The 23,730-nt window shown below is 38.8% G+C and overlaps 2 protein-coding genes across 2 annotated transcripts in view; one reads left to right on the top strand and one right to left on the bottom strand.

The window, feature by feature from the left end:
* The window catches only part of snd1 (staphylococcal nuclease and tudor domain containing 1), a 746,083-nt gene that overhangs the window by 336,494 nt on the left and 385,859 nt on the right, over nucleotides 1-23,730 (bottom strand). The window lies entirely within an intron of this gene.
* Nucleotides 17,099-20,612, top strand: LOC127580629 (leucine-rich repeat-containing protein 4-like). The gene is made up of 2 exons (XM_052034289.1): nucleotides 17,099-18,091; nucleotides 18,284-20,612. The coding sequence occupies exons 1-2, from the start codon at nucleotides 18,062-18,064 to the stop codon at nucleotides 20,150-20,152; spliced, it is 1,899 nt and encodes a 632-aa protein (XP_051890249.1). The 5' UTR covers nucleotides 17,099-18,061; the 3' UTR covers nucleotides 20,153-20,612.

The raw sequence follows: 23,730 nt of genomic DNA, 5'->3' as shown, positions 1-23,730 counted from the left end.
CAATGTTTAAGAGGCATTTAGACAGACACATGAACAGGTAGGGAATGGAGAGATATGGATCATGTGCAGTTTAAATTGGCATCATGGTCGGCACAGACATCATGGGCCGAATAGCCTGTTCCTGTGCTGTAATGTTCTATGAACACATCTTTGAGGAAAGGTCAATAATATGAATGCTGTAATCACTAGGGACAGTAATGCAAGACTTGATTTGCAGTTAACATAACCTACCCCATATCAGCCATAAATTGTTCTCAACTCTTGGTGGGAGCAATTCAAGGATGTATTCATGGGGTTGATAATGACATTGTCAGTTTCCTTGATCTCAGAAACAAGTAAGAAACAAGTAAGAAACAAGTGAGAAACAAGTAAGAAACAAGAAGTCAAGCAATTACCGCCAATGCTGCCTAACCTGCTGTTTCCAGCATTTTCCATTTTTATACAAGGTAATTACCTAGTTATAAGCAAATAGATAATAACATTGATATATTGAAGTAAGACCTTTGCTCTGAGGGCTGTGCTGGTGAGGTGGTCTGCATTCCTGATGTCAACTGTTTTTTCAGCTTCTACTTAATGTTAGAACCATTGTAGCCCCTCTGCTCAGCCAGTTTTCATGCTTTGCTTTCCACTTATCTTTAAATCTAGTCTCACACTAGATGTTGCAATGATCCATCAATTTTTTAATTGTTCTCATTACTGTTCTGCACGGCTGCATGCTAATATCTCTTCTGACATACACAGACACATGGCCTAAGAGATGGAAAAAAATTGGGTGAGTTACATGTATAACATGATCATATCTCTTTGGTCTTTAACTATTAATCTTATTGCTCAAATGCACCACTTTCCATGCTGTGCCCGCACCACCTCACCCGCCCCAGTAAAAGAAACATACATGCAAATTTGCTAAGTAATTTTGCTGATGTTCTATTGCAAACTTTCATGTATTAAAAGCTTTAGCAATTCTGGCATTCTTTGAGTGAAAATACTGGTCATGTCAAAAATTGAAAAACTTGCTCAGATGCAAATTCTTAATCACATGTCACAATATTGATTGAAAGAAAAAAACAATGTACATTGCCAATTTTCTAAGGTGCAGATAGCGTATGTTGATTTTTGTGTCAATAAAAAGAACTAGCATATTATTGATAATCTTCCACCAAACTTCACAACTGCACATAATAAAATATTTATAAAATCCATCAAGTACAAATAGGGTTAGCAACTGCAACTTCCAAATTCAATATTCAATTATTGAAAATTAGACACGACAGCCACATTCTCTGGATAGTCGTTTTACTTTAGGCTGTTTCAGCATAAACATAAATCCATTCAGTGAGACTGCCTCTCCATGTAGAGCTATAAAACGTTTCATGGCAATATCCATCCATCAATATTGTAAAAAAAAAGTCACCGGCATGAGATCATACTCATCCACACCAACACAAAGTGATTTTAGAAGCATGTTCACAATAGCAACTTCACAAAAAAAATCTGGAATAAAAACAATAAAAAAAATGAAAATAATCATCAGAGCAACAAAATGTGTGGAGAGACAAAAATGCACTTTGCATTACAGGTCAATGACCTTTCATCGGAATTTGCAAACATTGGAGGTTTAATGGGTTTTAAACCCTTACAGATACAGGAAAACCGAGGGAAGGACAGAAAAGAACAAAAGGGAAAAAAGCAGGACTATCATGTGAGGGTAAATGACCAAAGGGATGATGTTTACAGGAACAAGCAAAACAAAAAAAAGATTGACCTTGAGGTAGTGTAAAGGGGATTAGCAGAATTGCCCGAAATTGTTGAACCTTCATTACCACCTTCAGTGTCACACTTGCAGACTGATCAAAAATATTCCACAAAGTCAATCTGCATCTGGTTCTTCTGCAATGTGGAACAATGTAATTTGATGAATAATTCTAACTTTTTCTGTTTCATTTTAGACTTTTAGCTTCCACAGCACTTTGCTTTTATAAAAATTCAGATGTAAGGTCAGGTATTACAGTCCTGGAAAATCTCCAAACTCAAACTCCAGACGTTCCTTCAGCAAAGAAAAATCTACATGCCAAAGGTGCATGATAATAGACCAATTCCACTTGACTTGAGGAAATGAATAGTATTCTACTTGCCCTGTGATTCACATAACAAACACTGCTCAAAACTAATCCACCAATTCCCCTTTCAACATCTATGTCAACTATATTAACAGTCACCCTTCTCGAAGGCTGTTATCCATATGATAAATACATTTCTCATGTTACAGCCTTTTCACATGCCTGATGATCAAACTTTACAATAAGGACATCAGATTTATTCATGCAAACTTCAAGTCATCTCCCGAAAACTATAAAATACTGTGCTACAAATCTTGATCTCTTTTGAATGTCCTCACCATCACGGAAGCTAGGTTAATTCACTTCATGTGAAATAAAGAAATGGCTGACTGGTTTGGATAAAGAAACAGTGATGGGCCCTGACAAAATCCGGCCTCTGTTTCCAATACAGCTAAAGCAATGATATCTAGCTCACACTGCGGGAAATACGTCTCATCCACAAAAAGCAGGACGCATCCAATCTAGCCAATTTCCACACATCCTGAAAGTGACTGAAATTGTTGTTGACAGTGCTATCAAGCCACACTTGATCACCAACAAACTACTCACTGATATTCAATTTGGATTCCTCCAAAGCCACTCAGCTCCAGACCTCATTTCCATTTTTGTCTAAATATGGATGAAAGGGCTGAATTCCAGAGATGATCGTAATTGGCCTTGACATCAATGCAGCATTTGATTGAATAAGTATAAGATCAAGGACCCTAAGTAAAATGGAAGTCAAGTTGAGTCAAGGGGAAAACTTTCCACTTGCTTATGTCAGAACTATCAGAAGGGCTGATGATTGTGGAAGGCCTATTATCTAAGTTCTGGGTCATTTCAACAGGAGTTTGACAGGGCAGCATACTAGCTACATCAATGACCTACCCTCCAGCAGAAGGTAAGAGGTAGAAATGTTCACTGATGATTATATGACTACCTCTAAAGAGTGACTCAAGTCATTTCCTTTATGTTCAATAATATTACCACCCACAAATATCCCTCCCCCCAGAATGCTCACCACTGACCTAAAACTTAATAGGACAGGCATATAAATAAAAAGGTGGTCCAGAAGCCAATACACCAGGTATTTTGCTGCAAGCAGTAAGGCACAAATCAAGAGCATGATGGAATATTCTCTATTTGGCTGGCAGCTCCAACCACCCCAAGAAACTCTAAATCACCCAATCCACCATCTATTCCCTTCACCATGGTATTAGCATGCACAATCAACAAAACACATTACAACAACAGACCATGTCTTCATCAACACAATCTCTTAAACCAGAGACATTGACCCTCCAGGACAAGGGCAGAAGGTCCAATTCAATCAACAGCTCATGCAAATTCCCCTTCAACTTGAATAACATCCTAATTTAGTTACACAACATCCTGATTTGGAATACATCCTAGTTCTTTATCACCACGGAGTCAAATGCAGGAAATCCTTATCCCATAGTATTATGCGAGCACTGTCACACAGAACAGCAGCAGTTCAAAATAGCAGCTCACTAACAGCTCTGGAGGCAATTAGGCATGACCATTAGATGCTATCTTGCCGGCTATGGCCACATCACCGGCATGAACAAAACAAGGTACCTTTTAAGTTCAAAAAAAATTAGAGTAGGAAAACTTACATGAAGGCTGAAAAAATGTTATTGTATACAATGTGCCATGGTCTAAAGACAATTAAATACAACATTTCTGCATCTTTTCTGCATGGGGCAGGAAGGCATTTGCATTGCTGCTATTTTGTTTACAATGACCAAGAGCATAAGAAATTGCACGGTCTATCTATCCAACAGTAACTTTTCGTCTCCAAGATGCAAAGCTGGAATGAGTGGGAACGTAAATGGTGATACTGTGATAGAACAAGCTTTTTTAAAAATATAAACCATGTACTATAATTATTCTGCAACAGAAATCTGTGTGCTTGATCTTGGGAATAAGGGGTACTAAAAGGACGTAATATTGATTATTTGTTTAACCCTTTGAGCTAATTAGGTAAAGGAAGGCAAAAGTGCCCCAAAAACCTGTTTTATATGAGGCACTTTGGTTATTGGGGACAAAAGATAGATACAAATAATAAGGAAATTTCAGGGACCCTGTAAGGAAATATTTGCAGGAAGCATAAAGAAAGTTAAGACCTATAATAGCAACATTTTTAAACATGACTGAATTATAAATCATTAAAATATTAAGACACTATTAAGGCAATTCTCCAGCCTTGGCCTTTCCATGAAAATGAGTTGCTATTATTTGTATAACAAACACTTCTGTTGCTAAACTATTTGGGAATTCTAATCCATATTCAATTTGAAAAAAAAGATCTCTCAGACCAGTTTTATTGTAATGAAACCAGTAAGTGACCACAAACTACAAAATTCATTTAACAAACTCATTGACTGCCTGCAGTTTTATCTTCTGGAGGAAAAGATCAGCTTTTGTAGAACTGTTGGGTGTAGAGCCAAATGGATCTCAATGTATATATGCAAACATCAACCACTTGCCGATGAACTTTAAATTGCTCAACACTTGATTGCAAAAAGCAAATAACTGAAACAATAGATAAAATTATGGTGAAAGGACTATTCAGATACCACCATACTGTAATCATGTGCATGGAAGAGATGTCAGATTCCAATTGTAAAACTACACCCACTATTGCCAGTACATTAATACAGAAGAAAATGCCTCTCTAACTTGCACATCAGCATAAATTTGGATTCTTTTATTCCATCTTAATTTGGGAGTACTGCACAATTGGTGCAATTCTTTAATTACTTGCATCAAGGTATTTGGCAGTCCAAGAAGTGTCTATTCACCAATATAGCAGCCAACTTGCGCATAGCAAACATGTCAAAAAATAACATTGAAATAAATATTATCTGCTTCAGTTAGGTTAATAAATGTTAGCCAGGAGAACTACTCTATTCTTTTACCCTTAACACAATGGAATTGTAAAATTGACCTCAACACAAACTTTGAAAACTGTTTCATCTGATGGATGGCATTTATGACAGTGCGGACTCTGCTTGATACTGCACTTCAGATTTAGTCCTCAAGTCTTAGGAATGAGGCTCAAATTCACAACCTATTCATTCAAATGTCAGACTCAAAATCAACAAGAGGGGAATATTAAGCACATGAACCTTCCAACACATATTCATTTCAGAACACTCATATTTAAAATAAGTGCACTTATCTCATTAGTCAACTTACATTTTTGTATCAGACAAAGAGTATGTGACTATTGCAAAGCTTCTGAACCTGTTGTCAATTTGCTTTCAGCACTTGCTCATATTACAGCTTTCAAAATCTCCCTTGAGAAGTGCCTAATCAACCTAACAATGGAATTCCTTGGCAGTCCTGTAAACATACCATCCACTCACATAATCTCATCATCCAGGGAATTATGGCAAAAGTAGTATATACAGGTCCTAACAAGCAAAGAATAAAATCCAATAATCAAAAGCTGTCTAACAGATTATACGTATTAATACCTTACGGTTAAGTTAAAAATCTTCAGACACGACAAGATGTTGTAAAACAAATAAACGTATCGGCTTCATGAGGACATCTCTAAACACCAAACCTGCAATTCAACAAATGTACCAGCAGGAGATAATGAGCAGCATCAATCTTAACCACAGAACATTAATGCATTTGTTACTTATAGCAAAAAAAAATCACAATTTCAGATTTATTCTCTTCTGGTTTGTTAAAAGCACACAGGGAAACCAACAAATAGAACCAGTATACAGCCACATGAATATTCTCATCTCACCAAAAAGTGCAACATTAGAACCATTAGCGATCTTTGGCACGTCAGTATATCTGTCAATTCAACAAATTTAGACCTCAGAATTATCCAAAGTTCCTCACAATCATTTCACCACAAAGAGTAATTACAGGATCGTCCAATTAACTCTCCTTCAAAAACTAATCCACTTGTTCGGCCAGGACTCGAGGGAAGCTCTCCAATTCTCATTTAATATCATCACAGAATGTTAAATTCTTTAATGATGCACTATTGAGATGTGTTTCTAGTAGTACATCATTGATAGTACTGCACCAGACAGACCGTCCGGATTTTGTACTATTAATCTCTGGAGTAGGTTTGAACCCACATATTTCTGACTAGAATGCTATTGCTGAGCTCAGATTTTAGGCAGTCAGTTGTGGGCATATTAAGGTAAACAAGTAACATGGTTAAAGCACAGCATTGCAAGGTACTCAGTCATCCTTTTCAGAAGATTCCAGACATCATTTGTAATGAATAAGGTGTACACAGCTGGGAATGATAAATAACTTCTGCAATCTATGAAGGGGAGGAGTAGGGGGATGGAGGGGAAGAAAAGGCTCAAATGATTAAAAAACAGCAGGTTTTTGTTCCTGACTCTATCCAGTGATTCCAACCAAATAATGCATACATCTGGATTGCGCTTGGACAATGACATATCTGTTTGTAAGGTCAAACTAAAAAGTATTGAAATTGACTGGAATATAACCATTAGTAATTTTGTCTGCTACTCAGGGATTGGGGTTCTCCATTCCCTTGTTTACACATGAATCTTGCAAAAAAAGTATAATCAGTACTTAAGTACAAAATTACTGATCTTCTGCCTTCAATAATACCACCAGTGCCCAATACTGGTATTGAAGTGCCCTGAATAGCCACCTAAGGACAGGTTAGAAGATACCTGTGAAACTGTGCCACAGCACAGTTAATGCCTTCAGGACATCAGGGGAGAAGAACATATTAGCAATCAAAAATCACATCAATCATCTCAGCTGCATTTTGCAATTTGTCAGTAATGCTGAATTCCTTGTGAAATACTTAGTTTCTTCTTCTACTATTCACTTTGTGGATTAAGAACCTCCTAAATTCTGGAAAATATCCAGCAATTACTGCTCTTTAGCTGAAATCGAAAGAGATGGAGTGTAGCTTCATGCCAACAGGGCTGTGCCTTGTAATCAGCTCAGTGTTTTCCCGTGGAATAGTTGATATTCAAAATTTAAACTGGTAGTGCAATTGGATGGGAGAAGACAAGGAATGGAAGAACACACAGCATGAAAATTAGATGCACAACCTTTTAACCTAGCAATCTATGACAAAGCTCCAATTAGAACTTAAAACCACTAAAATAACAGAAATCCGTAAACAAATAACACTGCAGGCCACAGCCACTATTCCACAGGAGCAGTTATTGCCCCACCGAAAACTTAGATGAAGAGCTGAAATCCCAGGCAGTGTGCCATATCAACCAAGCAGATTAAGTATTATCCCTCCTAACTAGAAACATGCATCCCCAAGCAAATACAAATTTTCTTTTGCATCTAAAAAAGGAGAAAAACCAACTACCACTTTCAAACTACAAATAGTTTCAGGAAGACCAATGGAAGATGTTTAAAAAAAATCTCAAATCGTTTTGCTCCAACTACTTGTGTGCAGGTGAGTCTCTGGATTGGATTAGATTGGGCTCAATGCAGCATTCCCCATGGTCACATTCTATCACTGCCCATTGTCAGGATCCTTGCATGCTGACACAAAAGGGATGGGAGAGTAAATTTGCATCTGCAACATTCCCCAGTCAGTCCTTCAGGAAAAATGAAAACTGATGAGGAAAGCAGACCAAAATCAAATGTTTATGTGGATTCCAGATCAGCACGTGGATGAGGATCAAAGGTTTCAACTATTTGCACTGTTGTCTTCCTTTTACTGAATTTTTCACAGATATTTTAGATTTTATATTCAATTACATCATGCCAGTCCAGAGTCTCATATAGTAGCCGGCAACATAGCTTGCTTAGGCCAGCAGCTTGCATGTTTGGCAGATTCACTATTACAAAGAACTACATTGTGTTTCTGGAACATGAATAGTCATTCAGTGCAATTGCTCCACAAAAGCCTCTTCCCATTTTATTTCAACTAACCGCAAGGTGCATAAAATACAGCTGTTGGCCAAATATGGATGGGGTTTCACTCTGATCAGTTTTTGAATCACAATTGGCAGCTGCTATTTTCTTATAAATGACAAGAGGGGTCTAATCTCATTGTGGGAAGGATAATCTTATTGACATGTAATTGCAATTAAACATCAGCCAGTAACCACAATCACTATGTCTCCTCTTGCCTAATTGTTCCATTTCACTGTCTTATCACTACAACTGACCTGTTTCTTTGGACCAACAACCAAACGATCAAAACAAAAACTGTTTTCTCCCCTCTATGGCTGCAGTCAGGAGTGTGAGAGAAAAAAAATTAAATTTGACCACTTTTATAGGGATATTTTAAATAAACCCCTACACAAGCCAGACTGCTGTTCAATATCTTAAGTGCTGAGAATTACCAAACAGGGCCATAATCCATTACTGGATATGCAGAGAGAGAAAGTAGTGATAATGACAGAAATAAATAAGCACAGTAATAAAAATAATGCAACAAGACTTTGAGAAATAGATCCCACTCTCAAGGCCCAGCTGAAATGCTATCGCAGTTATCATATTCAATGAAACCCATGAATGGAATCTTGAATTACAATTCACTACAAATGCTACAAGCTTTGTCAAAAACAATACCAACACTTAAATTTGCATTAAATGGTTCTTGGAAGGTGTAAGATGTAAGGGGTATTTAGAATCACCAAGTGTGGTACAAGAAAAACCTTCCAGAAGGGTATAGTCCCTGTTCCAGAAGGGCATCGGTGAACTACTTATGGACAAATGGATGTCCTTCATAACCATTTCTACAAGGCCACTGTCTAAAAGACTTTTTAGAGAGTCATAGAGTTCTACAGCATGGAAACAGGCCCTTTTGCCTGAACTCTGCTTCATAACTTGGGGTGGTGACATTTGAACTTTGAGCCAAATTATTAGACGGTACAAGAAGCAGAACCACTAAGCTGTTCTACACTAGAAGCACTTCATGCCATCAGCCAACCCTATTGCTATGTGATGGCATTTAATTCTTTTAGACATTTGCACAAAACTAAACCATGCTTCTGCTAATTTCACTTTACCAATTTTTTGATTTATTGATACAAAAAAAATGTTTTTTGAATTACCTCAGTTTGCCCTTTATATAGAAAGACAGCAGTAGTTCATCTCTCAGTACTGCACATAAGTAGTTGCTTTTTCATCACTGGCGTCATTCCTCATGGGAAAAAAGGTCCAAAATTTCGAATTACAATCATGAAATACTGGTATTGGTTCTAGAATTCAGTTTAGTAAGTTTTTTTTAAACGTTACAGTTGTAAAAGTTTAGTTATAAGCCTCGTCACACTGCTATAATCAGGGATGTTTCAGGGATATTTAGAGCTTCAGATATATTGAGGAGAGAGAATATGAGGTCTGCAATGTGCATTGGAATAGCCACCCCTGGAGATGACAATTGATGGTCAGCGCAGACTCAGGGGCCAAAAAGCCCATTTCTGCACTGTATCTCTCTAAGACTCTATGCAACGAGGGCTTTAGCAACAGAAAGGCTGAGATGGGATGAAGGGTCAGTTTTTAAGGTGCACAAGACTTCTCAAGATAGAGAGTCTGATGGAAATAAGCAATCTTTATTATCAAGTTTTGCAATTCATTTCAAGGTTGAATCGTATGCCTCAGTTGTGAACATCGTGGCCCATCTTAAAACAGAGAATAGATTTTGTGGCAATGTTACAAAGGTTGTACCAAAAACCAAAGGCAACTGCAGCTTGTCTGAGATTTTTCACACATCAAGCAACACTGACCCCTCTATGGAGTGATTTACTTTGGAAGAGTTTACACGACTATGACAGAGTCATGAAGTTCACTTGTCTTCTGGGTAGTACATTCATTTGCAATCGTGCCTTTTCTATGATGAGTTCCAACAATTCAAACAAGCACAATCACATTACTGCTTCAAGATAATCATCTGTGATGCATCTGACAACATAAAAAATAAAGCTTGATATTCCCAAAATTATCTCCCAGAAGCAGAGGAACAAGTCACTGTGCTTCTGAGAAAACAGCCACTGGTAAGTTTGTATTGTTTTAATAATTAAAATTCAATTTATTTTATAAAGCTGTGAATATATCAGACACAACGATGAGATGTCAGTTGAATCAAAAATCTTGGACTATTATTGAGCCTTCACCATTGATATGGGCTGTAAAACTCATTTCAAGAAAATTATGCTGTCAAACATACAAAACCAATCAGAATTCCCTGCATTTTAAATTATTAGTTAGCTGTTTGGTAGCAATCTTGCATAGAAAATAAAGTTCTGCTGTATGTCTTTTCATATTCATGATCAAAAATAACAGCTCATTTAGTAAGATTAAAAATGAAAATTTTTCACATGTGACCCTTGAATGGATTTTGGAACGTCAAGCTGGCTCTTACCCTGAAAGGTTGTACACCATTGACCTAATCACATCAACCTCTTTTTTTTATTCCTTTCTTCCACAAGTAATTTACCGAGTATCCCCTCAAATGTTTCAAAGCTGGTCACCTGGTAAAGATGTTTCTCTTGAAGCCTGCATAGTTTGATCCTTGATAAAGCAACTCCATCCATTCACCAAGGCCAGTGGCTGAAAATCCTGGCTACTAGCTATTATGAAAACATCAGGCTTAGAAGCCACAAAAGGCAGCTCACAACTGCTGAAAAAGCTGAAACGCATCCTATGTTCACCTCGGTATAAATTCATCCTACCCAAAGTTGAGAGTAGGAGAGGTCAGACTTCAAACATAAATCCAAAACCATCAATCATGCCTATCTCACACGATGGCAAATCTGCTCGATTTGGACAAGGCTGCAGTAAGTTAAGGTCTTTTTGGGAAAAACTTCTTTCATTTGCAACATTTTGGGCAAAGGCTTCTGAAAACCCACAAAAACTTCAGTGTTGACTTACTTTTTCCCCCAAGGCAATCAACATGGCTAAGTGACTATTAGTTAGGCCTTTTTAAAAACATATTTTATATACTTTATCCCATGTGAGCAATTTCCCATTTGTCAGAAGAACACCTTGCATTTCGGAGATCCAGCATCAGCAACAAGAACAAATCAGACAAAATGTAGTCATGCTAGATTTAAAGGGTAGTCTTTAACCTTGCCCTTCTCACTCTTGAGAACAAGGCGATTCTTTTAATTTCTCCTAGCAGTCATTTTACATTCTTCAATAAGAACATGAGTAGAATCAAATTATCAATTGTTTAATGTCCAACATTCAAGTTTCTTCAGTTAGTTGCAAGCATAACCTGAACGAGCAACACCAGCATATGTTATCATCTCATACAAGACTAAAGCTGAATAGAATCTGGAGGGAAAACAAGCAAATCTTAGGCTGATTTTCAGAAAACTAATCCCACAGGCTCCATGAAAAGATGTTACATGGCTTAAAAAGGATCATAATTCAATACCTGGACAAAGTGCAGTAAAAAGTACAAAGTACAGTTATAATCCGGCACATTCAGGAATTCAGTCATGATGGACCAGCAGGTTTTCCGGACCAGCAGGTTTTCCAGACCACTGGACATTATTCCTGTTAATACCTCCAAACAATTCTAATTCACTCTTTTTAGAAGTGAGTTTTATAATCAATTTCCCAGTGAATTCAGTAAGTTGGAAGAGAGCCCAGGAACTGGGGCCCTGGTGAATTGGAAGGGAGCGCGGCAAACATCACCTGGTGAGCCAGATGCTGAACCATCCGGATTTTTGAACAGTCAGGTAGTGGATTATCAGAGATTTACCGTAATGCCATCTCAAAATGCACATTAATGACTATTTTTTATTTGCAACATGTGGGCATTGCCAGCAGACCTACATTTATCATGCATTCCACTTTGCCCTTGGTGGTGAACCAGATTGTTGAACTGCTTTTGTCTTCGAGGTGAAGTCACTCAAATTGTGCTGTTAGATAATAGTTTCCAGAATTCTAGTCCAATAGGATTGAAGGAAGGGATCTTGATGAGACGATGGTGCTCTCCTTATCCTTCTGGGTGGTCATGGATTTCAGATATGGTCAAAAAGCTTGGGCAAGTTCCTGCAGTGATCCTTCTAGACCATGCTGCAACTAGAGTCCTCTATACTAAAAATTACATTCTTATCATGATTAGAGGACAGGGTGCCAATCAAACATTGTGCTTAGTCCTGGCTGATCTTTAGCTTCTTGAGTGTTATTGGAACAGCATGCAGCCATTTAAGTGGAGGGTATTTCATCACGCTACTGACTTGTACCTCATACATGATGGAAAGGTTTTGGGAAATCAGGTACTGAGTCACTGATCTGCTCTTATAGACACAGTATGTGTCTCATACAGTTAAATTTCTGGTTTCAGGATACTGATGGTAAGAGATTTGACTTGGGTTGCAAGGCCTAATTATATTCAAGCTGTGAATGTTGAATGAAAAAATAATCTGTAATATTCACACTACACAAATGTCAACAATGATAATCAACAAAACAATATTACCATCTTCCTATGCTTTCCAGGATCCACGTTGGAGATGACTTTTTTTCATTCAACATTCATATCTGAATGTAATTCAGGACTTATGACATGGAAACATGAATTTCATTATCTGAAATACTGTAAAAGGAACTGTAAACCACATAGTTAGCAAATATCTCCACTCTCACCTTACAATGAAGAGAAATGCAAATGAAGATAGTTGTGACCAAGACACTGCCTTGAGGAACAATTGCAGCATTTTACTGGGTTTGGGATGCTTGATCTTTGAAAGGAACAACAATCTTCCTTTGTACAAGATAGGATACCAGCAAGCTTGGAGCTTTCCTCTCAATTCCCAATGACTTCAATTTACCATGGCTCCTTGATGCAGCATTTGATCAAAAACTGCTTTAATAACCTCAGATCCAGAACATATCACTTTCTTAATGCATTTGGGCCAAAACTGTAATGAAATGTGGAGTCAAGTAGACATGGCAGAATACAAGTTGAATACTGAAGTTGACAGTGAGTAAGTACTGCTTAACAGCATTGTCAATCTCACCTTCCACAACATGTTGATGATTCAAATTAGACTGATGGGATGGCAAATAGTTGGATTTATTTTCTGTACTTTTTGTGAAGAGAACATACCAAGGCAATTTTCCATATTATTGGAAAGATACTCATTTTGTAGTTATACTGAAACAACTTGGCTGGAACCATGGCTACTCCTCGAGTACATCTTTAACACAACTGCAATGTCATCTCATGCCATTGCCCTGAGGCACTCAGTCCATTCCTACAGTCACTTGAAAGAAATCAATTCACTGCAGACAGGCTGATGGTGGGGATTTCAGAAGAAATCTGAGTGGATTATCCACTTGATGCTTCTGTGATGATGATGCAAATGCTTCAGCCTTACCTTTTACACTCATCCTGAGTTCTATCATCACTGAGGATGGAGAGGCTCATGGACCATTTATTGCCCAACCTTAATTGCTCTTGAAGCGATGATGCTGAGCAGCCTTCTTGAACACTGCAGACCTTCAGATGAAGATATTCCTACAGTACTTTTTGATAGCGAGTTCCAGGATTTAAACTCAGTTACAATGAAAGAACATCCATACATTTCTAAGGATGGCGCACAACATGGAGGAGAACTTATAGTGATAGTATTCCCATGCACCTTCTACTCTTGCCCTTCTTCGTGGCAGAGGTTGGCAAGTTTAAAAAGTGCAGATGGAGTAGCCTAGGCAACTATCTGTACAGAATTTTGTAGATGGCACACCACTGTGCATCAGTGAAGAGAATGAAAGGTAGCTGTGGTACTAATCAAATAAACTACTTAATCCCAAATGGTATCCAGTCTCCTCTTAAATGCATTTTGTACCATTCAAATCAAAAAATTCCCTGTTGTAGCAAGTTCCATGTTCTCACCGCTCTTTAGGTAAAGATATAATGTGTGATGGGTGAATTTCCACTACCTGATGACCTTCCTGAATTGAGAGATTCTAACTCCCCATTAGTGGAAACATTCTCTCTGTATCTGCTCTAGCAAAACCTTTCAGAATTTTAAAGACCTGCAGTTGGTTACCTCTCTCCCTTTTTTTTCTCATGAGAACTGAGATTGAGTCTGTTCAATCTTCCCTGATATTGCATACTTTCATATTCCTGGTTTCATCCTTGGAGATCTTCCCTGTAGCCTCTTTACTGGCTTTATATCCTTTTCATAGTAATAAAGACCCAGTACTCCAAATACAATTTTAGTTAATGTAACTTCCCACCTTTCAATTATTTTCTTCTGCAAATGTACCCTAAAACTTGCTTTGTCTTTTTCTGGCCTCACTAACCTGTGCCACAACTTTCAATGATTAGTATAGTTGTACCATCACCTTTTGTTCCTCTAGCACATCACTCTCACATTTTCCAAGTGTCCTTCCGCTACTTCCTACCAAAATTAATTACCTTGCTGTAATGGGTTGAACCTGATGTCACTTATTCACCTATTCTGCAAGCTTATTAATGTTCTCTTGAAATTTGTTCCACTGCTCCTCAGTATTCATTTATTCGCCTATTATGCTCACTTTTCTCAAAGGACAAACCCCTCATGCCAAGAACCAATCTAGTAAACCTTCAGTGGGCTGCTTCCAATGCAGGAATATCCTTCTTTAAATAACACCACCAAATCTGTATGAAGTTCTCCAGGTTTGGTCACATCAAAGCCCAATGAATTACAACATTACTTCTGTGCTTAATTCCCCCACCCCACCCCTGTAATAAAGGCCAACATTCAATTACCCTATTAATTACTTCCTGTTTCTTTTACAAGGACACCAATCTCCCCAAACATCAATATTTACCCTCACACAATTTAAACAGTATTCTGCTTTTCCATCATTCATACCAAAAATGGTTAAACTCACATTTCTCCTTATTATAGCTTACCTGCCATCTTTCTCCCACACTCAGTTAACCTGCCTATAAACCCTTTGCATGCCCTTCACATCTTACCTTCACACCTTTGCATTATTAGTAAATCTGCAGTCATTTCCTTTATCCAAGTCAGTAACAGAGATTGGAAAGAACTGAAATCCCGACATTGATCTCAGAAGTACCCCATTGGCTACAATTTGCCAATTTGAAGATGACCCATTTATCCTTTCTCTTTGTTTGTGTTTGTCAACCTATCCATAAAAATATATTACCATCACCCTACAAGACCTTATATTATATACTAAGGTTTTATGTGGGATCTAATCCTATGCCTTTTGGAAACTCAAACATACTACATCCACTGTTTCCGTTTTAATTATTCTGCTAATTACATCCTCAAAAGTCTTTAATAAATTTGTTAACCACAATTTCCTTTGATAAAACTGTACTGACTCTGGCTAATCATGTTGCTCTTCTTTTATTACCTCCTTGATAATGGATTCCAGGATTTTCAGACAGCTGTGAAGACAGACACTCTACCATTTCTCCTTTGTCAGTTAAAAGGTAAATGCATAATTTTGTCTTTTTTCTTTTTATAAACTTATGGAAACCCTGACAATCTGTTTTTATGCTGCCTGCTAGTTTACATACATATTCTATTTCCACCCCCTTAAAAATTGTTTCAGTCATCTTTTCTGGTTTCTAAAATTCTCTCAATCTACAAGTTTATTAGAAAGATTTCTTCAAATATCTACTATTACTTAACTATCACCATACCTTTTAGTCTAATTTCCCAATGTGCCTTAAACAACTCACTTCTTACATCTATGTAATTGCCTTTATTTAAATTTCAGTTAATGGACTCAAATTTGTCATTTTAAAACTGAATGTGAAACGCTTTCACTTTCTGATCACTCTTTCCCAGATGATCCTTCGCAAATAAGACTACCATTTAATCCTACCATGTTAAACATTATCCAAACTAATATAGCCTATTCTCAAGATGGGTGCACAATGTATTTTTCTCAATTGCATTTCTTCCTCAAGTTCATCTTGGCATAATCTATATAAAAATTATAGCATTTTCTTTGGTATAAGCCACGAGAAGATCCTGACCAATTGTCTGCCGAATGTTAAGGGTAAATATGTAAACAACTCCCACCATGTTTTATCCCCCTCATTATTCCTCATCTCCAAGCAAACTAAGTCCACTTCCCAATGGTCTGAACCAAAACTCTTCCTTACTACTAACCTAATTTACTTAATTATTAGAGCTACAAACTTTCTGCCATGTTATTTATTCTTGTCCATGACTGGATAATGCACTAATATCATCCAAAACACAAGAGGTGCACAATGATACATCACGACAGACCTTCACAATGACTCCATTCCAAAGTTAAATCCACAACACTCTATATAAAACAATTACAAGGCTACCTATGACCAACTCCTGCATACACAAATACAGACAGGTCTATCACTACAGTACAATTAAGTTGTGTACCAGCATCTGCCATTGAATTGAGTCTAATCAGCACCTGCTGGTACACAACTGAATGCAACACTGAAAATCCACAGGAGCCCCAAATTGGTCGAGTTGCTGGTCATGTGAGAAAATAAAAGATGAAAAAGGTAAGCATTAAAAAGTTAAGGGAGACATTTGTACTTTCATTGCATTTAGTCATTCAGAATGAAGACTCCATTTTGCTTACAGTCTTTTCTCCTGCCATTCCATACTATGCGGAAGCATTTCTCTCTTCACCTAACAGATTGTCTTGCCATCCACAGAGCAGCCAGCTCAGCATTATAAGGGATGACGTAACACTGGCAGCCAGCTGACCAATTGCAGCTCACTGGCCCCCAGCAGTTGAAACATCAATTCATGTTTATCCCAACAGGGACGAAGGACAGTAAACTAGCTTAAATCACTGCAACATATTCGCTACTTGAAAGACTCAGCCACCACATCACATGCACTCAGCAAAGACCAAAATAGCAAGAACACTACAGAGTCTGAATTGCTATCCCCTTTGCAGATTACATATTCATCTAAAATGCAACACCACTGGAAGCATTTATCAGTAAACCCTGGAGGGGAAGACAGCGGGGCAGGGAGAAGGATGAAAAGGCTGGGGGTGGGGGTTGGTGGGACAGTGTAGCTTGCTCATACATACAAGAGCACTGCATCACACCAAAGTACTGCTTATTACGACATGCGTCAGCAATACATTCACGTTCAGAGTGAAGGACAAAGAGATGAGAGCGCAGCCTGTGTGGTTGCCTGCAAAGGGAGACGCGAGAAAGAGAGAAAAAGAAATAAATTGTTCCAGAAGACAGAGGTTTCTGCTGCAGCTGTTAAGTCACTGGCCAACAAAGACGTTATTAACAGGACAAAAGACTAAAAAAACTGCCACAACTCACTACCTCAAAACAAGGATATCACAAGAAATACAGTGGGAGGAGAAAAGGATCTTTATTTCCTTCTGTTATGATGCTAATTCTGCCAACATTTTAAAAAAAAGGCTCATCACTGAAGATTTTCATTTCATCAGTGAGAGAGAGCGCTCTCCAACAATCTTTTCCTCCTCCAATCGCCTCCCCCCTCCCCTTGGAGCAATCAACGGATTATTGCTAACTGTGCGGGAGGCAGCCTGCAGCTGCTGCGTCTACTGGTGGAGAACTGGCTAGTTAAGCTGCTGACTGCAATATGCTGCTTGTAGCTGTTTTTAAATCAGCCGACTCTGGCAGAGAGGAGAGTGAAATAGATTAGAGAGCAAAGCTACCACCAAGAAAGAGGCTGGTAACAGCAGTAGAGAGGTGGGGGAAAAAAAAGACAGGCGAAGTGCTCTACACAAAGCAGAGTGCTTGGATGCTTTAATCGGAGATGGAGCTCACTCGACAGCTTTCTCAACTCCGAGGACAAAAACCACGACTGTTGATGGCGCTGCTCTCTGGGGCAGAGAGGATGCATGCACCTGCGTAGCCGATTGGGCCTCACCTCTGTTGGTCCCTTCTACTTACTGGTTTGGATTTATTAGGAGCCATTTTGTGAATCCTTTGTTTTTTAAGGAAGAGAAGGAGAAGTAGCACTAGTATCTAGTGCATGAAAACCAGGGACTGCACTTTTGTAGAGGTAGGTGTGACAGGCCGTCCTCATTGCATCGCTCTCCTCTCTTTCCCCAACCCCACCCCCTCTTCCTTTCACTGTCGATCGCTACAGGCACTGGTAGCCTGCTGTGCCGGGGTAGAGCCGATTTTCAAATCAGTGCCGTTCCCAGACTATGGTGAATTATGAATGTGCCACATCATGAATCTCTTGTGGCAGGTAACTGTGCATCACACCTGGAATGCTGCCCTGGTTCTTCTTGTCTACCTCACGGTACGGATGTGGAGTATATGCGAAGCATCAAACAGAGAACAGAGTTGCCCAGAAATCTGCTCCTGCAGTAATCACTTCAGTAAAGTCGTCTGCACTCGCCGTGGACTAAAAGAGGTCCCTCAAGGGATCCCTTCTAATACCCGGTACCTCAATCTCATGGAAAACAACATCCAGCTTATCAAGGCAGACACCTTTCGACATCTGTACCACATGGAGGTCTTACAGCTCGGCCGGAATTCCATCCGGCAAATAGAGGTTGGTGCATTTAATGGACTGACTAGCCTTAACACACTGGAGTTGTTTGAGAATAGACTGACTGTGATACCAAGTGGCGCATTCGAGTCCTTTTCAAAACTGCGTGAATTGTGGCTCAGGAACAATCCCATTGAAAGCATTCCATCATATGCTTTTAACAGGGTGCCATCACTGCTGCGCCTGGATCTGGGGGAACTTAGAAAACTAGAATACATTTTGGATGGTGCTTTTGAGGGCTTAATTAACTTAAAATACCTTAACCTGGGGATGTGTAACCTGAAGGACATGCCAAATCTCACACCACTGGTGAGATTAGAAGAGCTGGAAATGTCCAGTAACCATTTCCCTGCAATTAAACCAGGATCATTTCAGGGGCTTAAATCGTTAAAAAAGCTCTGGCTTATGAATTCGCAAGTCAATCTGATTGAGCGGAATGCCTTTGATGACCTCACTGCACTAGTGGAACTAAATCTGGCCCACAATAACCTTACTTCACTGCCACATGATCTGTTTGCACCACTGAGATACCTGGTGGAGTTGCACTTACACCACAACCCATGGAATTGCGATTGCGATATCCTCTGGCTCACCTGGTGGCTGCGAGAGTACATCCCTACAAACTCTACCTGCTGTGGCCGGTGCCACTCCCCGCTTCACATGAGGGGAAAATACTTGACCGAAGTAGAACAAGGCACTTTCCAATGCTCACGACCGGTTATACTGGAGCCACCACAGAACCTAAACATCTCTGAAGGGAGAACGGCCAAACTGAAATGTCGAACGTCCTCCATGTCATCCGTAAGGTGGTTGTTGCCAAACAACACAGTATTGAGTCATGGCTCAACACATCCCCGTATGTCTGTATTTAACAATGGAACCCTATACTTCTTGCACGTTTTAATAACAGATGCTGGTAACTACAAATGTACGGTCACCAACGTGGCAGGGAACGCTGATGCATCTGCCTTCCTGAGAGTTAGCATGGCAGAGATCAACACGTCAAATTACACCTACTTCTCCACAGTTACCGTGGAAACAACACCAGAAACCGTCAGGACTAAAGTTCCGCCGTTTCTGTCGACGCCACCCACTTACAAGCCAGCGTTCATCTCCACTCCCACGGTGCTACTGCAGAGCACGAGGAGTCCCAAAACAGTGGTGGCGGTCCCTACACTGGCTGCCATGGACACGACTCGCACCAGCCTAGATGAAGTCATGAAAACCACAAAAATCATCATCGGTTGTTTTGTGGCGGTAACACTGCTGGCAGCTGCCATGCTCATAGTGTTTTACAAACTTCGCAAGCGGCACCAACAACGGAGCACGGTGGCGGCAGCCAGGACTACAGAGATCATTAACATGGAGGAGGATCTCACGCCATCCGAAGGAGCTGTTGTCGTACCCTCGGTTCACGACCACATGAACTATAACACATACAAACCAGCACATGGGGCTCACTGGACAGAGAACAGCCTGGGTAACTCGCTCAACACCACAATACCTGAGCCCTTTATTATACAGACACATACCAAGGAAAAGGTTCAGGAGACTCAGATCTGACCTGTACATTATATATGTATGTAATATATACAATATATATATAATATATATATAATATGTAATATACATATGTGTATATATAATATATATATATATATGCAATAGAATGCACAAGTTGTCAGAATTTTGTAAAAAGTGCAGAACCCAAGACTGTTTTCTTGTATATGCTTATATCAGAGCAACCATGGCTGATTAAAAAAGTGATTATATATATAAAAAAATAAACTATTTTCTAACCTGTAACTTATATGTTTAAGAAGAGAAAGCTGTTCAAGACGCTTTCATGACTTTGGAAAAAAAATGGGCCGAACCAGTTTAAAAGGGCATTCTGTAATTTTTAAAGCCAGTGCTATGAGGATGCAGTCAAACATATTTATATGGAAATTCTTTCTAAGCCCAATATCAGACTTTACAGGTTTATCTTGTAAAAGCACCAATTTGTACTGTGCCAAAATGTTAAAAGGCAATAAAAAGGGATTTTTTTTGAGAAGAGTTGAATTAATTTATAACAGAAGAAAAATCATCAACCTTTTCATCTGAGTGAAACCAGCGAGGGCTCGTTCCACTTCAAGACATTTTCTGTTTATTTATAAACACACTTTTCTGCATGCTGTGTTACTGTGAATTCTATAAAATGGTGGAAGTGCAGATGAGTCTGCTAATTACCGTAAAGCATAATCTTGCCATGTGTGTATGTGCGTGTGTGTGCACGTGCGCAAGTGAGTGAGTGAATGAGTGTGAGAAAAAGTGTGTGTGTGTGTGTGTGTGTGTGTGTGTGTGTGTGTGTGTGTGTGTGTGTGTGTGTGTGTGTGTGTGTAAGAGAGAGAGAGAGAGAGACAAAGAGTGGGAGAGAAAGGGAAAGGGGAAAGAGAACAGGGAACAGTATTAGTGGATACGAGGGGTAGTATGCAGTGAAACTTATGCTGGCAAAGGATTGAGAAAATACCTGCAACAAATTCAAAATATGGGAGAAGGAAGAGAATCGGAACACATTATGTGGTAGTAACCATTTCACAACTTCTGCAGCAAGAATGGAATGCACTTCTACAGACTTAAGTGATTTATACAATATTGCATACTGTTGGCAGCTTCACAAACACTGCATTCTCATCCATAGCCTTTGAAAGACTTAGCTTTTTTTGTTGGCAGACTCTTGCTGCAGTGTCTCAACTGAAGGACATGTAGCAACAAAAGAGTTAAACAGTGCATTAGATCCTTCTATTGATCACCTTCCATTTCTAGTGATTTATTTTAAAAGATGATTCAATGTGCTGAGTATCAGGAAAAGATCATGCGGGTGGGTAAAGAGAATAAATCTTGATAGATTTTTATCATTTTCAGAAATAAAACCAACATTATTAAATTACAAATAACATTCTTGCATGGTAAGATTAGAAAATCTCGGCAAAAAAATGGGGATTTGCACAAATGGTTTGAATGATATTTGGTTCAGCTCAAGTCTATACTAGAAATAGAAACTGAAAATGCTCCTGCTTGCTTCAATTGGTGTAATGTATGAATAGCAATCGTATTCTTGTAAAAGTTATTTGAATTTTACTGCCGTAATCCATCTGCTGACTGTGCTGCTCCTAACCCAGCATTAGCATGCAGAGAGCACGAGCTGCCTAATTTAGAATTTTCTAAATGTCGACAGAATGGATTGAAACGGAATTGCAGTTTCATAAACCCGCAAGCAGTCAGGGCAGTAGACCTGCGTCAAAAGAAATAAATGCGCCATGTTAAGCCATTAAATTAGATCCTCAAGAATGGTGTTGATTAGGAATGCTTGGTCCTACACACTCTAACCATGAGTATGCCATTGTGCTTTATGCTAAGACCGGGAGGTGGGGTAGTAAAGTTGATGCACCAAGCACTTTAATCAGCTCAGGATCTGCTGCTCCAACACAGCACACACTAGAACATTCATCGCTAACAATCAGCAGCTGATCGCCGTTCTACCATTTTTGCAGCAACGGCTTTTATTATGTATTAATGCTCATTGCTGCTTTCAATTTATATATTATCAATCACTTTGTTACATCTAATCAATAATGACATTCTGGGAAATATGAATTAAAGTACAATTTGAAGAGTATGTAAAGAACTGACATCTATATTTTTGTTGCTGTAGCCGCAACATCCCATTAACCTTCAAATGCTCTGTGAAAACAAACTAACCAGGCAGTAATTTTTTTTGGTGTTCAGAGATGGGATGGTAGGTGGTGTAAAAAATACAGTGAAAACATAGTAAGAATAAAATCTATAACAACTGAGATATAGTAATGAGTTTGTTCAGACTTTAGCCTCTTAATATTAATATGATGAATATCACTTTTTGCATCAACTTTACAAATGCAACAGGTTTCAAGCAAAGCCAGGTGTAGCAAAATGTATTATACAATTCCCTTGACATAGCTCCTCTGTTACTTACCAGGTATTAAAAAAAAAATTAAACCTAAAATAAAAGAAGAAATACTTGGAGCAGTGACTGAAAGCTTGGTCAGAGGTAAATTTTAAAGGCAGCTTGAAAAGTATAAAATGTTACAGAGGCAGAAGAATATAGGAAGTGAACCCCAAAATTAGAGCTTAGATTAAAGAGTGGAGTGGAGAAGACACAAAAGGTGAAAGCTGGAGAAATGCTGAATTCTGAGAAAGCTTTTGGATAGAAGACGTAGCGACAATATTTGGGAAGGGTTAGGTGGATGGCAACAGAAAATTATGGTTTACATTCCAATGTGATTGACTTCTAATTGCTGCCTCAGATCAAGGACAATTAAGAATGGATAATAATATTCCAGAAATGCCAGAGATGTTCACATCTTGTGAATAAACCAATTAAAAAAAAGACATTACAACAACTAACAAAGTTCTAGGTGCTTCCGAATTTAATTATCCCTCAATGGAAACAGAAGTATGCCCTAAAATATACATTAATAATTCAGTGTAGTGTATAGTATCTACCTCAACCTGTTCACAGCTCTATCACAAATTATGCTTCAGAATTTATAAATCCAATCGTAGTTTGGAAGCACTAGGAAAAGGACACTTAAAAAAAAGACAGATTGATAGATAAGACCCTCTCCTGCCCTTGTCAGTTTGTTTTTGTGTTTAAAATTTCCAGTGACAAATACTCATAGACTTGGAAAGCAAGACCCTAGGAAATTCAGCACTATTCTTAGTGCATATCTGTGTGCACATGCCAGCATGCGCATGTCAGCATGTGTGTGCATGTGTTAATTTTATTTCTATCTTCAAAAACATACAGGTTGAAGCTCTCTAATCTGGTACCCTTGGGACCTGACTGGTTCTGGACCTCAGAAATTACCACCTGATCACCTTCCGCTGAGCAGGAGAACTTTCCTTAGGTCTGAACACTCCCAGGTCATGTAAGGTTTCCAAGAACCCGTATATTGGAAACGCAGTCAGCTGAGATTGCAAAAGTTGCATTGGTAGGTTAATTAGCTACAGGTTAGTACAGATCTTAGTTAATTTTAGATCTTAGTTAGAGTTAGTTAATTAGCATAGATCTGAACCGCTGATTCAATATATGGATGTTGCCGGATGAAAGCACTTCGGAC

This window comes from Pristis pectinata, chromosome 19 (genome assembly GCF_009764475.1).
Source record: "Pristis pectinata isolate sPriPec2 chromosome 19, sPriPec2.1.pri, whole genome shotgun sequence".
Lineage (NCBI taxonomy): Eukaryota > Metazoa > Chordata > Chondrichthyes > Rhinopristiformes > Pristidae > Pristis > Pristis pectinata.
This window is presented reverse-complemented; position numbering and strand designations above follow the sequence as displayed.